This window comes from Rosa rugosa, chromosome 1, assembly GCF_958449725.1.
Source record: "Rosa rugosa chromosome 1, drRosRugo1.1, whole genome shotgun sequence".
Lineage (NCBI taxonomy): Eukaryota > Viridiplantae > Streptophyta > Magnoliopsida > Rosales > Rosaceae > Rosa > Rosa rugosa.
Genome location: NC_084820.1, coordinates 23,868,038 through 23,883,624, shown reverse-complemented (window position 1 = coordinate 23,883,624; position 15,587 = coordinate 23,868,038). Strand labels below are relative to the sequence as shown.

General features: G+C 38.0%; 1 protein-coding gene and 2 long non-coding RNA genes across 4 annotated transcripts; 1 reads left to right on the top strand and 2 right to left on the bottom strand.

Moving 5' to 3' along the window:
- Window positions 1-483: 483 nt before the first annotated feature.
- LOC133746028 (uncharacterized) lies at window positions 484-2,390 on the bottom strand. 2 transcript variants are annotated; one of them, XR_009863912.1, is made up of 4 exons: window positions 2,304-2,390; window positions 2,110-2,221; window positions 1,468-1,616; window positions 484-897 (listed from the first exon to the last, which is right to left on the bottom strand). It is a non-coding gene; the product is annotated as an uncharacterized LOC133746028 (long non-coding RNA). The 2 variants fall into 2 exon arrangements; XR_009863913.1 differs by having other exon boundaries at window positions 484-776.
- A 151-nt stretch (window positions 2,391-2,541) lies between these two features.
- LOC133725153 (uncharacterized) lies at window positions 2,542-3,827 on the bottom strand. Its single transcript, XR_009854290.1, has 4 exons — window positions 3,324-3,827; window positions 3,141-3,206; window positions 2,873-2,935; window positions 2,542-2,583 (listed from the first exon to the last, which is right to left on the bottom strand). It is a non-coding gene; the product is annotated as an uncharacterized LOC133725153 (long non-coding RNA).
- Window positions 3,828-12,010: 8,183 nt separating this feature from the next.
- LOC133725085 (probable trehalose-phosphate phosphatase J) lies at window positions 12,011-14,900 on the top strand. Its single transcript, XM_062152223.1, has 11 exons — window positions 12,011-12,271; window positions 12,408-12,710; window positions 12,804-12,944; window positions 13,034-13,105; window positions 13,204-13,296; window positions 13,389-13,547; window positions 13,637-13,714; window positions 13,863-13,932; window positions 14,114-14,184; window positions 14,278-14,370; window positions 14,490-14,900. The coding sequence occupies exons 2-11, from the start codon at window positions 12,423-12,425 to the stop codon at window positions 14,556-14,558; spliced, it is 1,134 nt and encodes a 377-aa protein (XP_062008207.1). The 5' UTR covers window positions 12,011-12,271; window positions 12,408-12,422; the 3' UTR covers window positions 14,559-14,900.
- Window positions 14,901-15,587: the final 687 nt, after the last annotated feature.

Here is a 15,587-nt window from a genome sequence, read left to right as displayed (position 1 = left end):
TCTATTCCAGAAGCGATGTTCAGTACACTTGTAGACATCAGTTCCCATGAGTATTGTTTGTTCGTGGCCATTTTTAAATGTAGGTTGCCACATTATTTTCCTAGGAACGATGTCTGTATCTTTATTCTACATCGTTTTTTTATTCAGAAATGATGTTCACCTTTTGACCACACATCGGTTTTCTCCATGGTAGGTGATTTGTATGTTCATAATAGATTACGGTTTGGTGATTAGAAATCGATGTGCAGTAGTTTTGATTACATCGGTTTTGAGTTACAATTCGATATATTGATAATCATAGCACATCGATTTCATTTTTGATATTGATTTCTAATCTCTCAACTGACTTCGTTTTCCTTGGCATTACTGTTTTATTATACTTTAATATACTTCACTTTATTTTGACAAGCATGATGTGAAAAGTTTGCATTTAGCTATTGCTGGGAAAAAAATTGCATTTCTCATCATCCAAAATAAGGGGCTTTCCCATTAATTTTCTTTCCAAATTCATGATTCAACATAATTCACAAAATAAACCCCTAAACTTACAAAAGCTAGCTTGAAAACATATGAGCAACAATGTACAAAAGCTCCACACCAAGCTTTGCTTCAAAGCCAAAACTAGCTAGCCTTACTCAAAAAACATCTTGGCAGTCACATTTCTACATCAAACTCTGTATATAATCAGCCACTTCAATGCGCACCTCGTCAATTTGATCAGGGGATGTGACACCATTGATAGGGTCAGAAAACTCTGCTACAAGTTCATCTGCAACCTGGAATACAGTTTAGTCACTTTCCTGTTATATGGAAGATGCTACAGTTTAGCAAACCCCACATTAACCAAGTGGGAATGCAATGGTGTGGTGCATATACCAGCTCTGCCTGGACCACGTACTGTGACAATAACCAAAGGAGAAACAGACAAAAACATTACAAATTTCCCTTCTAGATATATATTCCAACTTTACATGATAACACAGAAGCAATGCAAATTTTCTCTTAAAAAGATAAGAACAAAGGTTTTTGAGATTTGTTCAAGACAAGCTAGAGAAACAATTGGAGAAGTGAAGCAGGTTGAAAGATTCAGAATAAAGCAAATCCAAGGTAGGGAGGTTCAAAATGAATAACATTAACATATATATGGTACAATGGTAGTACAGCAACGCATTTCAAATCCTCCATGACAGGACCTACATTGATTCAAGAAAATGGATGCTTTACATTAATGTGATTCCGACTACATTGATTTCATCATCCGCCACCTACTTATGACCAGATAGATGAGTAGGTTTTCTTTTGAACATATAATTGATGGAAGTTGAGCTAGTTAGGAAAGGAACCAAAGTAAAGAATGAATACTGCCTCAGCTTGATCAACAAATGGGCATCAAAATTAGGAACTGGATGATAGGAATCAGTTTACCTAACTAACTACATGAATTGAAGGTATGAGACTCTTGATTACCTTTAGTTTTTTGTTGTAATCCTTCAAAACATTCCATATAGCTTTAGCAAAACTCTGCATAATCTGATGGTTTCTCTCTCCATCTGCAGTGTCAACATTACACGGTTTTGAACCACTACTTAATTCCACCTTGTAGATTCTTTGTGCCGCTATAACAAAACAAGCAAGTATTAGACATTGCCAAAAGATAATTAGGAAATAAGGCTATGCAGTAAAAAGAAGAAAACAATAAGGTAAACCAATATATGAAAATAAAATTTTCTTTAACTTAAAAGAATATATTCATGCCCTGGAATTCATGTAAAGATTTCAACAGAAGCTTGGGAAATGCGTGCACGTATATACACATACCAAGGAGTTAAATAACCAAGTCAATAAGGAAATATCAACCCTGAAGAAATCATTTTAGGTCATCATCAGGAGCCATATGTATCCTTCAGAGTTACAATAATGCAGTCAAATTAATTTAATAAGGATCCAGAGTTTACTTGCAGGGAAAAAAAAAGGGAGTGAAATAACCTTACGTCAATCATTTAAAGAAGCATAATGGAACAAAAAAAGTCTAAAGCTGCCAATTAAATTATGACACAGAGATGTAATTACATGATATAAATAAGTGAACAACTCAAAAACAAGACATACCACGCAAGACTCAGAACCGGTTAATTTCATTCTTTTGCGCTGCTCAGTTCTAGACAAAGACTGGATTTGCCTTTTGTTCGGAATATTTGAAGGGTCTTCAGCATTATTAAACCTGCAAATATAGTATAAAAACTCTTAACAACTCATGTGAAAAATAAATTGAAGGACAACATTAAGGTGTTGTAAAGTTGTACTTGATTTCCATATAAGGTGAGGCCTGTCTTAGCAGGTGAGATGTATCACGATAATCTTCTTCTCCTGATTTTACTGTTAAAATCTGTAATAGTAACGAATCAATCACATGAATAATTTCAAAGAAACTTGATACACAATAAAATGCAAACTGATTTTCAATAGTACTCATCGGAGGTTTCTGAAAAAATTTAACGAGTTAAACAATTTGGAAGGGAAAAAAAAAATTACCAGTGACATCCCCTTCTTGCCTTCCAAATAGTCTCTCAAGTACTTGGTCAACTGTCCAAAGATCATTGCATCAGTAACAATAGTCCTAAGCAATTGTAACAGATATTATAGGGACTCGAAAGACCATGTCTAGCCCTATTTCACATTTTCAGTATCAATTGGTATATTAATCATTTAAGCATATATGGCTACAACTAAAAGCACACAATGAGTTAGGTACACATGTCATCCATATCTAATCTGAATGTGTGTGTGGTGTCACCAAGGATGAAAGAGAAGAAAAGTTAGAGCCAATGAAGACTACATATAAGTAATATAGAACCAGTACAGGAAAACATACCAATGAGTTCTGAAAGTGCTTTTGCATTGGCTTCTTAGGGTTCTTCTGATGCTCCAATAAGGACTGAAACACCAAAAATAAAAGGAGAATGACTACAGAGGCACACACATAAATAGATATAAAAAAAGAAACACAGAGCAAAGAAAAGATATAAAGGTCTTGGAGTTTTTTTAAAAGAAGCAGACAATTTTATATCTAGAAAATGATACATTGGTTATCACCAAGCACACATGAAGAAGATCCAGAAAACTGACTTAAAGTTACATACTCTCAAGCACAAGCCAAAAACCATCGATGTGTTGTTGATGAAATTACTTTCAAGCAACCTTGCTCCCTGCACCAAATTTAATAATAAGAAGAAAAAGAAAGAAAGTAAAAAAAGTAATAGAAAAACATTCTACAACGTCCTTAGTTGAAACAAAGATTAAAAGGAAAAAAAACAAAGCCAAACCTGATTCCCAGTTCTCTTTTCTCTTTCAGCTCCAGCAAGGTCAACAATACTCAGGACGACTTCATTTGCTTTATTGTTATCCTCTCCATCAAACTTGTCGGCAACACCTCGAATGTTAATAATACACTGTGACCGACTAGTAGAATGGAAAGAAAATAAGAAATAAACCAATATAATGTGATAATATGTAGTACACCGTGTTTGGACACTGCTGCAGGATTGTAGGCTCCTCCATAATCTGTTTGGCGCCGATACCGAACCCCAATCGTCGTTGACCACACATCACCCACCACCACAAACACAAAGCTCGCATGCCCAATTCCATGAAGAAGATCAACACCCGAGCCTATATCCCCAAACCCAGAGGGTCAACAACCCTACTGCCGGATCCGAATCCCCGACCGTCGCCACACACCCAGTCACCACCATCTTCCGCTCACCCAGTCTCCGTGCAGCCACCGTCATCAAATAAAAACCAAACAGATCGAAATCCCAACGCCCCAGTCTCCGATCTCCATCCCAATCACCTTCGACAGCAACCTGTCCGGTCACACTAGACGCACACCTGCGAGGCCAGAGGCCTGCTCCAATCTACACAGAAACCAAGCAAAAAGAGGTTGAGAACTGACCCAAGACGCGAACTCTCCGTCAGCAGAGAAGAGAAAGCATCCGAGTTGAATCGAAATTGCTCTCGGACAGAACGAAACTCGCACGAATGACCTCGCCATTGAATTGAAAGCATCTGAGTTGAATGACCTCGCACGAGAGAGGAAGAGGAACGACTGGAAAGAGCCAAATTGAAATACCCAAAAAGAATAAGCCCATAAGCCCTGGATCTAGATCAACACAGTGGCCACCAAGTGCTCAATTTGTTGAGTTAGATCGAGAACGGAGAGAAAGAGAAAAAGGATTGCGGTGGAGATCGAACAGAGTTTAAGGGAAAAGACCAAATTCCGGAGCTTGTTCATCATAGAGAGAGAGTGAGAGTCCGGGGAGGGGGGGGGGGGGGTACCACCCGAGTAGGGTTTGGAAGGAGTGAGAGTTAGTCATTACGGTTCGAAAGTTTCAGAGTGAAAAAAAATTCAAGTGTTGGAGGAATGGAGGGAATGAAAATTTAGTCCCCCCGCGTTTCTAAAATTTTTAACTTAGTCCCTCCGCAAATTTTTCAAAATTTTTGAACGAGACTTTACACATCGGTTAATTTAATGACCGATGTTTATAATCACAATAGAAATCGATATTTCATAAACCGATGTTAGGATGTATTTTTTACATCGCGTGCAATTCCGACTGATTTAATAGTGGTGATGTCTAATGACATAATTCTAGTAGTGTAATTTACCTTCTTCTTTTTGAAAAGCAAAAGCGGCTTTTGGGAAGAGTCCAAAAGTACTTTCGGTGCTTTCTACATCTGCTGCTTCACATGTTCTCGTCTGTTTCGAAATTGTGGCTAAGGACAAATGAATTGTTATCCGCCTGAGCCATTCGAGCAGTTGTGGCATTGTCTTCGACGTCTGTATCAACATACATCTTGTAGTGGTTGTCATTTTCAAGCTTTTCGACCCACTGTAAGCATGCCAGAGTCGAATCTATTTCCTTTCTTGTGAGAGATAGGAAGAGGTCGCTGCTCATTACGTTAGGATGATCGTAGGCAGTGATTATTATTTTCTCTCCTGCTGCCAGGAATGTGTTTTTTGTATCTTCTGAGATGATCTGTTTGATGTAGTCAAGAGACATGGCCTTCATCCATGGAATGCTTGAATTTGGCTGGCCATTATATCCAACACAGGCGGGCTAAATATATCTTCTTTGAATAATTCTCACATAGTGATAAGGAGAAATGTATTCAACTTCATTGTTTGTTTTCTGAAGCCATTATGGGGGAGTGGATCTGAACTTCAGTCGTAGCATACAGTCATTTTTTCTGACATTTTTGACTGTGTTGACAATGATAGGGGGTAGGCCCTTGAGATCATCATTTGTTTTGGTCCATAGATTATGGACAAAACCATTTTCAACAAGCCAAAACTTGTGTTCTTGAGGATGTTCACTCTGAACATTGACTAAGTATCTTCCAACATAAGGTCCTGAAACAATGAAGAGAGTTGGAGGAATACATGCCTCAGAATTGTGACTTCCTATCAGATTATGGAATTCAAACCAGTCTGATTCTTTTAATGCTATGATAGGAACTCTAGCACTTTCTGGATCTTCGAGAAAATGAATTTTTTCTTTCTGAACAGCACTCTGCTGTGTATGAACTTCTTCAAGCTGTGGTCTGCCATTCTCATGGAGCTTTTCAGCTAGGGCAAACAGAGCTGGGAACATTATACCACTGTTTCTTTCTTGAAAGGCGAATAAGATGTTATCTAGAATTGCATTCTGGTGGTAAGCTAGTCTCCTGCCAGTTCTGAACGCAGGATGATCAAATGTTTGAAGTTCATAATTGAAAACATTTATTACTCCAGTTGGAGTTGGTTTGCTTTTTGGCAAAGCAACAGCCTTCAACGGTCTTGATGAGCCTTTACCGTCTGCCGTTTGAGATGAGCTAACCAACCCTTTACCCTGGGATTGATCAGTTGTGGCTAGTCCTTTTGGACTTAGCAAGAACCTTTTGAGGATTTTTTCTTTAGAATCCTCGTCAATTTCATGTTTTTTCCCAGTTCTTCTGCTCCTGGGATTGTGACCTTCGTCGTCAGCTTTTGGGCTGAACATTGCCATTTCTCTGGTTAGGGCGTCTGGAAGATAATTCTTGTTTCCTTCAATTAATTCAACATTATAATCATATTGGTTCAGAAATAATTGCCAGTTTGCTAATCTTCCTCTATCAGCAACTTTATCAAGTTTAAAATTTTTAAAATTCTTTACTCCAGCACAATCGGTGCGTATAGTAAAGGGTTTTCCAAGAAAAGCTGGAGAATTTAAAATCATTTCTTTTTCTCCTATGGGATAATTTAGTTCTGCATGGCTAAACTTGACGCTACAAAATTTGCAGATCTTTTCAATGTTAGTTCCGGGCGTTTTTGCCAGGACAACACCGGACCAGTAATTATCACTCGCATCTGTTTGGAGGATAATATCATCATTTTCGAGGAGGGAGATTTTTGCAGAGATTTTTTATCTGCTTCACAATTTTTTCATCATCTTCAGTGAAGTTCCATTTTCTCTTGGAACTTGTTTTAGGAGATAACATTGCTGTTAGTCCTGAGATTTTGGGAATGAAATCTCTCCCATAATTGATAACTCCTAAGAAACTTTCTAAACTCTTAGCATCAGGAATTCTATCTGGGAATTTCCAGATTTTCTCAAGGATGTGGGATTGGAGTTTTATCACTCCATTCTTGATGTTTATTCCTAGGAAATCAACTTCATCGAGGATAAAGAAGATTTTCTTTTCACCTAGGATAATTCTATGATGAACTATCAGCTTTACAACCTCGTGGAGGTGTTTCATGTGTTCTTCTCTTTTTTTGGAGAAGACAAGGATGTCATCAATAAAGACGACGCAGAATTCAGCCACATGTTTAAAGATGTCATCCATCTTTCTTTGGAAGATTGAAGGGGCTTGTTTTAGGCCAAAGGGCATTACTAACCATTCGTAATGTCCTTGTGGTGTTCCAAATGCAGTGAGGGGAACACTATCTGGATGCATCTTGACTTGACAAAAACCCGACTTTGCATCGAATTTTGAAAAGACTTTAGCTCTTATGAGCTGGTTGATCAATACTCTTACTTGAGCAATTTGATAACCGTCTTTTACGGTCTTCTTATTGACATCTCTGTAGTCAATTACCATTCTAGTTTTTCCTCTGCGGTTTTCTGCATGATTTCTCACGTAGAATGCTGGAGCATGATGAGGGCTAGTGGATGGTTGAATTAATCTCTTGTTCAGGAGATCTTCAATATCTTTTCTGAACTCTCTTTGATCTTCCTCTTTGTACTGAGGAATAGCTTTGACATGACAGATGGTATTCATATCATGTAATCTTAATTCACAGACCACTAGGTCTTTTTCCTAAAATTTCTGAGGGTCTACATCAATATTTTGTTCGAGTAGTTTCTTGATTTTATCAAGAGTAGGAACTTTCTGGGACTCAAGCTTGTTCTGAAAGTGCTTGAGGTTATGCTCATGGAGGAAACTAGCTTCTTCATCTTCACTAGTTTCTTCTTCTTCTTCAGAAGATTCTTCAACAAGTACTTCTTCTTCTTGTTTGATTTGGAGTATCGGTTCTAATTTGGGTTTGTAGGGAGTAAGATCACCACTATTCTGTTGCGATCTCTAATATTGGGTAGTGAAATTTGGACCTACTACACTTTTTGCTTGTGTAAGTCTGTCTGCCCAGTACACCCGTTCTCCTTTTCTGAAGTCTATCGCTTCTTCATCCTGGATGAATCTCTGTTGGAGAATAAAATCATTTCCCAACAAGAAATCTGATCATTGGCCTTCAGATTGCCAAACGTTGTGGATGATAAATGTTCCTCCACCAATGGTGATATGAACATTTTTTGCTACTTTGTTCATTGTAAGGTGGCTTCCGTCAAACGTGACACCAGTAGCTGTCCTTTTCTTATCTTCTTTCCAGAGTTCTTCTGGAATTGCAAATCTCTTTGCAACAGTAAATCCTGATCCATTATTTATAAATGCATGTAGATGGTATTTCTTGTGGTCAGGGAATTTTAATCCAATCTCTATGTAGTTGTTGTATCTACTAGTAGAGACGATTTTTGATTGTTGAAGCTCATTTTCTTGAGCTTGTTCTTGTGGTATGAATGGTCTACATTCTTCTAGACCAATTTTTGGTGATTCAACTAGTTCTATATTTTCATCGACGTTTTCTCATCGATTTTTTCTTCCTTTGTTTTTGAGGAAGATGGTTCCATAATTTCTTGGAACAAAGTTTCTACTTCTTTCTCTTTTTGTTCAGAGAAGTATTCTTCATATTCTTGTTCTACCAATTGGCTGATAAGGCCATTCTTGGTTTTTCTTCTTGCTTCAGCGATGAAGCATTCTTTGTGATAAGTCTTTTTTGACTCTTCACAAAACATAGGAAGCCCATTCTTTTCGTGACATAGGCAGTAGTCACAAACGAATGTAGCAGGGTTCACCTGATAGGAAGACATAAATGATTCTGTCTTACTTTCTTCCCAGTTTTTGATGTGTAGAACATTCATCTGCCTAGATTCTAAGTATTCCACTTCAAAATCTGTTTCAGAGTCAGATGATTCTTCTTCTTCAGACCAGTCAGAGTAAACTGACCTGTCATATTCTTCATCATCAGAATAGGCTATTTCGTAGCCCTTCATATGTGCTGTTTCTACTATAAGCTCGTATTCTTCAAAGAGAGCTTTAGTAGACCTTTTACCTTTCTCTGAGCATTCATTGGCATAGTGCCCTTCAACTTTACATAACCAGCATCTGCAACCTTTCTTGTTTGGCTGTTTATGGTTGACTTGGTGATTCTTCTTTTTCTTGAAGAATTTCTTTTTAGGATCTTCATCCTGTTGTTTCTTGAAATTGGAACTTTTCTTGAATTTCCAATCTTTTTTCTTATTACTCTTTCTGAATCTTTTCGAGTAATATATATTTTTTTTTTCTATGGAACTTGGATTCTTGACATCCCCAGTTGGTTGGCATATCCAGTATTCCATAACAGAAATTTTCAACTCCTTTGAGTTGTTTCTTGGCCATCTTAGCTCTAAGATTGACTTTGCATTGCTCCTTTAGTAATCGCCTGATTCTGTCGGCAATTCCTCCAACTGAAAATCTTTCAATTGGTTTTTCAGCTATGCTTTCTCTCACAGCTGTTGTCCATGGTTCAGGGAGTTTTTTGTGCAATAAGTTAACTAGATCAGTATTCTCTAGTTCACCAATCGTACAGTAATATTCTTGAAATTCATTCAAGTATTCCTCAAAATATCTCATGTCACAAATTTTGAGAGCATAGATATTTGATTTAGCCATTTCTTTAGCATTTTCACTCAGATTTGAGAGATCTCCATAGAACTGATCGTACAGGGATACTGCAAAATCATACGGAGATTTTGAATTTTTGATTTCTTCTAGCCAGTCTTTTCCTTTGGCAGTCTCTTTGAAAGAGAAGTAATACTTTTTTGCTACTCCAGTAACCTTGTAAGAAGATTTTTGTTTATTCTGACATTTTCAGGACATACGTCACTTTTCCTGTGATCGTCGAATTTGAGACTGATATCTCCAGTCTTTCTGCTTTCATAAATTACCGCTTTGGCATTTTCTGCTGGTTTTTTCGGACCAGATAATTTCCATTCAATAGGAAAAGTTACTTCATTCCAAGTAACCTTGTGAATCTGTTGTGAATGGTTCTTCTGACTGGTGAGGAATCCAGTAGTAAGACCTGGGATGTTTGATATCCTTGTCTTAGGTCCTACTGTGGTACTCATCAGTTTATAGTATATTCTATATACTATTGCGAGTTCTTGCATATCCTTTTTCATAGATATGCCATCTGTCTTGACTCTCAGTCTGAGACAGTGAGCAGCATCTTTCAAGCTGGTTGAGAAGTTTGGAAAGCAGTTGAAATATGCCACTTGATTGCATAAAGATGCCTCAAGTGTTCCCAGCAGACTAGCTTGAAAATCTGTTAGTCTATTGTCTTGTAAGACACATAGAACTGAACAGTTTATGTCTTCTCGGGCAAGAAGTTTTATGCCTACTTGGACTGCTCCAATGTGCATAAATTGATAATTTTTTGCTCTTGCTTTGGCAACTTCATCAGGAGTGATCATCAAGAGATCTGTTTCTCCTGTTCTAGAGGGGTTTGTAAATTCCAATAATTTGAAGTGATGGCTGTCCATCAGCTCAAACTTTTCCCTTTTGTAGATTTGTTTAAATCTAACTTTGGAATTGAGGAGTTTTTTTATCTCCTGTTCAATTTCGTTGAATTCGAATTCTTCAGCATTTAGGAGTTGAACTCCTTTCTTTTTCCCGAAGATGCTCATCATTTTGACATCTCTGGTTTCTTTCGGGTTTTCATACCGAATATTAGTATGACTAGTAGATGGTTCTAGAAAAATCATGTTTGGAACAGGATTCTTCTCTGGTCTTTCTAATGGTTTGAATCCATTAGCTTTTTTTGCTTTTACTGTAGGCACTTTCTTGTCCTTCAATATATTTTTCATTGAATCCAGAGTTTTTTGCTGTTCATTGATTTTTCTACTAACACTTGTTAGCGTTTCTTCTTCTGTTTTTGGAAGTTCTTTGATATAATCTATTTTTTGCTTCAATTTTTCTAATTGGGCGATTATATCTGGTAGTTGTTCTAGATGATTTTGACATCTAGACAATTCTTTCTGCAGGTTCTGATGTTTCTCATCAGAAGATATAAGTAGAGAATTCAAGTTCTCTAATATTAATTCAGACATTGTCCCCATTAGGGATTCCCCTTTGAGCTCTTTGCAAGCTCTGATACCAGTGATTTGCGGATCTAACCAATGCTCAAATAGTTAAGAGGTTTTTGTTCCTCTGTAACTATGAATTTCAGTTCTTCAATATTTTTCTCTAATTTGTAGATGATTTTTTGTACTAGGAATATTCTATCCCAGTAATCAGGAGTGGCCCGGCTGAGCCTATTTCTAAAATCTTTTGCTCTTCTCAGCTTTTCTTGTTCTTCTTCAAGTTCTTTCTCAAATTTTCTACAATTTGCAAGTAAGTCTAATCTTGACAGAATAATATCTAAATGCGCGATTATGGATAATGTAGTTTTAACTGCTTACCTTTGAATATAGAGGATGAAGTTTAGCTGCAATTATAATTTAAACAGATAATTTCAAGATATGGGCCCACCACGCTTTATCAAAATAAAGTAGTAAGATAAAAGAGAAAGAAAAGATGATGGTAAGGGGTATTAGTGGGATGAATAATGAGTGGTTTTGAAAAGTATGGAGAAAAAGTGGAAAGTTTTGTGTAAGTGGGAATAAAAATAAGTTGGTGGGGTGTATGGGAGGTATTTTACTAGATTTGGGGTATATGAGAATTTTCCCTTTTCAGTATAATAAGGATAGGGCAATGCCTCAACTCCTGGTTTTCTTTAACTGCATTACCAGTTAGGTCTGAGCTGCTTGTTTTTCACTCCCACACGCTGTTCCCATTAACATTACAAGGGGCGTAGAAGTATTGGAAAAAGAATACCATCTTTGCTAAATCGGTACAGCATCAACTTCCTTAAGCTGGCTTCCAACTCCAATTAAACCATATTTAAGGAAAAACCAAGCTCCAGCAAATCAATGGGTCTCAGACTCCTATGACCGCTACTGTGGCACAAACACGTGGCAGAAGCCCACCATGGAGCTGCGCAGGGCCAAGGAATGTCGGCCACGTGGTGTGAAAAGAACAAGGTAACTGTTTCGCTGGCTGTTACGGTGACGGCTGAAGACGGCGCGCCGTGGACGAGAAAAAAAAAGTGTATATACACTCCTATACGTGCCCCTGTGGTGCCATACACGGAGACGGTAGTGGCCCACGTGGAGGGAGATGGTGGTGGTGGTGGTGGCGGGTAGTGGTGGCTCACATTGGGATATAAGGGGATGTGGGGCAGGCGGAACCCGCAAGCTAGTGGGCCCCAGTTCGGGGAGGGGAATGGGGCCGTGCTTTTGGTCTCGATTTGGAAGCATCCGGGTTGCTGAGACTATAAATGGACCATTCAGGGCTCTGGTCTCCTTCACATCCATACACACACACACCCTTCTTGCACACAGAGACGAAACAAACGCTCTTTCTATCTCTCTCTAGAGCTCTGTGGCTTTGTGTTTGTTTGGTTTTTCCAATACTCCGTTAGCCTATCTTGGTTTCTTGAAGCTCAGTGTTTTATATATACACCATACTGAGTGATACAGAACTCTCTGTCTCTTGCTCTGTTTTCTAATTCATCCACATCAGGGGTCTTAGTCTATTACCGTTTCTGAAATCTTTTGAGGTATTGCTTCAATACCTTAAATTTTCTAAATGGGTTTTGCTTGAATTTTTGATTTTGTGAAAGGAGTCGACCTGGAGACTGTACCGCAATTGATGCTCTGAATTGACGAATGTGATTTCGGTTTTGTTTTTTGCAGACAGTTCGGTTAGAGATGACTAAGCAAAATGTGGTAGTGTCCGATGCTGACTCCCAAATCATGAACATGGCGATATCGGTTGCCGTGTCGAACTCTTCGATTTTCAGTACGGCGGCGGAGAAGCCTCCGATGGCGCCGGGTGGGTATATATCCATCTCGAGGAAGAGATTGATGAACTTGAAGAACCTTGACATTATTAATGGAGGTGAAAGACTCACCTCTTGGGTGGACTCGATGAAGGCTTCATCTCCCACCCATATTCAGTCTTCCCCTTGCTTGATGAAAGGCCAGAGTTCTTGGATGGTGAGTACCATACTTGGTACCATATATAATTGAAGAACAGACTATTTGACAATGGTAATCTCATTTCTGGGTTTTGATGTTGATGTAATACAGCTTCAGCACCCATCAGCCTTAGACACGTTTGACAAAATCATAGAAGCTTCCCAAGGCAAGCAAATTGTCATGTTTCTGGACTATGATGGCACTCTTTCGCCCATAGTCGAAGACCCAGATCGAGCCTTTATGTCCGATTCAGTAAGCACTTCATTCTTAGCTTTGTTCAATGTAATTTCTTCGCTCTCTCCGAATCTTTGTGTCTAAACTTTTACCATGTCAAAACACAGATGAGGAAGACCGTGAAACAACTTGCTAGGTGTTTTCCTACTGCAATAGTGAGTGGAAGATGCAGAGACAAGGTACATTTATTTTCAAGTTGTTTGCAGTCACTTCTACATAGTCTTTAGTATTTGTGTGCTTGAAATAATGGTGTATTGTTCTATAAATTGGGCTGTAGGTGTACAAATTTGTACGATTGGCAGAGTTGTACTATGCTGGTAGCCATGGTATGGACATTAAAGGTCCAGCAAAAGGTTCCAAATACAAGAAAGTGAGTCTTCTTTCTGAGTATCACTTCCAAAACATATACTTCTGTATCTTTTTCTCTTTCCTAATGGTTACTTTCGGTTCCTTACATTTCAGGGTAGCCAAGGTGTTCTTTGCCAACCAGCAAGTGAGTTTCTTCCTATGATTGATGAAGTTTATAAGCTACTGGTCGAGAAGACCAAATCAACTCCTGGAGCAAAAGTTGAGAACAACAAGTTCTGTCTCTCTGTGCATTTTCGCTGTGTTGATGAAAAGGTACATATACCACCTTGATCTTTTTATTTCTTACGCATTCTGTTTAAGATGTGCAATAATCTGACTGAACAAAACCAATGACATGACAGAAATGGAGTGAACTGGCCTCGCAAGTTAGATCAGTTTTGAAGGAGTACCCACAGCTTAGACTCTCCCAAGGAAGAAAGGTACGTGTGGGATATGGCATCTTTACTATGCTACACATGGTCAATCTTGAAGCTTCATTACAATTTTTTTTTTTTTTGGGTCAAAACTTAGTGTGTGGTCTGAGTGAGATATAGAGGTCTCACTTTCAATCCTCCTTGTCTAATGCAGGTTTTGGAAATTCGTCCTACCATCAAATGGGACAAAGGCAAGGCCCTTGAATTTTTGCTGGAGTCACTTGGTGAGTTATTTTGCATTGGACTGTTTCTTTACTCATTTTTTGATATTAAATATTCTAAATTCACTGTACAAATCATCTGCGAGACGTTGTTGTAATATTATAAGTTTATTATTTCATATAATTATGATGGCTTGCTTTCAATAGTCACTAACTGTTGCAGCAAATTTCGTTTATTTTATAGGATACGCCAATTGCAATGATGTTTTTCCTGTGTACATTGGAGATGACCGAACCGATGAAGATGCGTTTAAGGTATATTACGCGTGCTTAATCAAACAGAAGAGTTTTCGTTTAGCAAAGTTGTGGTGCTGATTAGAGACTAATTATGGCTTTGATTGTGATTAGGTATTGAGAGACAGAGGACAAGGTTTTGGCATTCTCGTCTCAAAAATTCCAAAGGAAACCAGCGCAACTTATTCTTTACAGGAACCGGCTGAGGTGAGGGTCCAGAACTGTATTAGATGCTCTTCTTGTACTTGCAACTTGACTTGTCTTCATCTTTATTTTCTTGTTGTTTTCTTTTAATTAACTTTATCTGTGAAATTCTTTTTCTGAAGGTTATGGACTTTCTCCAGCGTTTGGTTGAGTGGAAAAGACAAGCAGTACGGAGCCAAGCCATGTTGTAAAGAGGGTAGAAGAAGATATAAATATATTCCCAGGCACCCTTACAAGAGTTTTTAAAAGGGGTGGAGTCAATTTGGGAAGCTAATTAGATGAAGTAATTTTCTGGTCAAGGTTTAAGTAAGTGTAAAAAAGGGCGAGAAAAAGGGAGAAAAAATTGCAACTTTTTCTTGGCCGAAATGCCTTGTACATTTTGTATCTAGCCCTGTACAAGGGAACGTATATGTAACTTTGCATGTTTATAAATGCATAGTGATTATTATGACCTAAAAGAACAAGCTAAGTGAGCTTAGTCTTTCATTTCATTATAACTTCTCAATTAGTTAAATACACTTCCATTATCGATCTGTTTAATCTCTTAACTGTGCTTCGGTTGGATTATGCCCGTGTTTAGAAAAATAGATAAACACCAATAGTGTATTATTATGTTGAGAGATCAGATATGATTTTCACCATTCTTCAGTCTCCTTCCTCCAAGAAAGTGGACATCATCGCAGATAGAATAACCTTCAGGTTAAACTTCAACCGGAATGAAGATACTTGTTGTCCAAGTGAAAAAATATATGGAGTACTCATATATCTACCATCTTTAACAGTGAATAATTTTCTATTGTGCTTCCTTAACTAGCTACATATGCGTCTCTAATGGTATGGTTTCTCTTCTAAGAAAGAAGGAGCATTCCTGATTTGATATTTAACACTGCTTTTAGATGGTTTTGGCATAATTTCATCAACTTTGACACCAGAGTTTATTTAATAAGATACAAGATTAAACGAGATTAGTTTTTTTATGGTGAATCCCTGTGATTATAGCGTCTATTGCAATCACGAAGGAAGGGGACAAATTCTTCAAGGAGGCCCCGGGCCAGTGGTCCGCACTCCTTATTCTTTCCTTCATTCATTCCACCTAAATATCATTCTATTGATTTATAAGATCGAATGCATCTCCATCAATCTAACTCAGGAAGAAGACGACGAAGCGAGTTGGTAATCAACCATTAATTTGTTTAAAGTATAAGAATAAAAAATAACCA

What these genes read in the sequence shown, in the direction of transcription:
- LOC133725085 (XM_062152223.1), top strand. Translation starts at nt 12,423, where the DNA reads ATGACTAAGCAAAATGTGGTAGTGTCCGATGCTGACTCCCAAATCATG. An exon ending in GACTCTCCCAAGGAAGAAAG is followed by an intron (nt 13,715 to 13,862) that starts GTACGTGTGGGA and finishes TGTCTAATGCAG; the next exon opens with GTTTTGGAAATTCGTCCTAC. An exon ending in CTTTACAGGAACCGGCTGAG is followed by an intron (nt 14,371 to 14,489) that starts GTGAGGGTCCAG and finishes CTTTTTCTGAAG; the next exon opens with GTTATGGACTTTCTCCAGCG.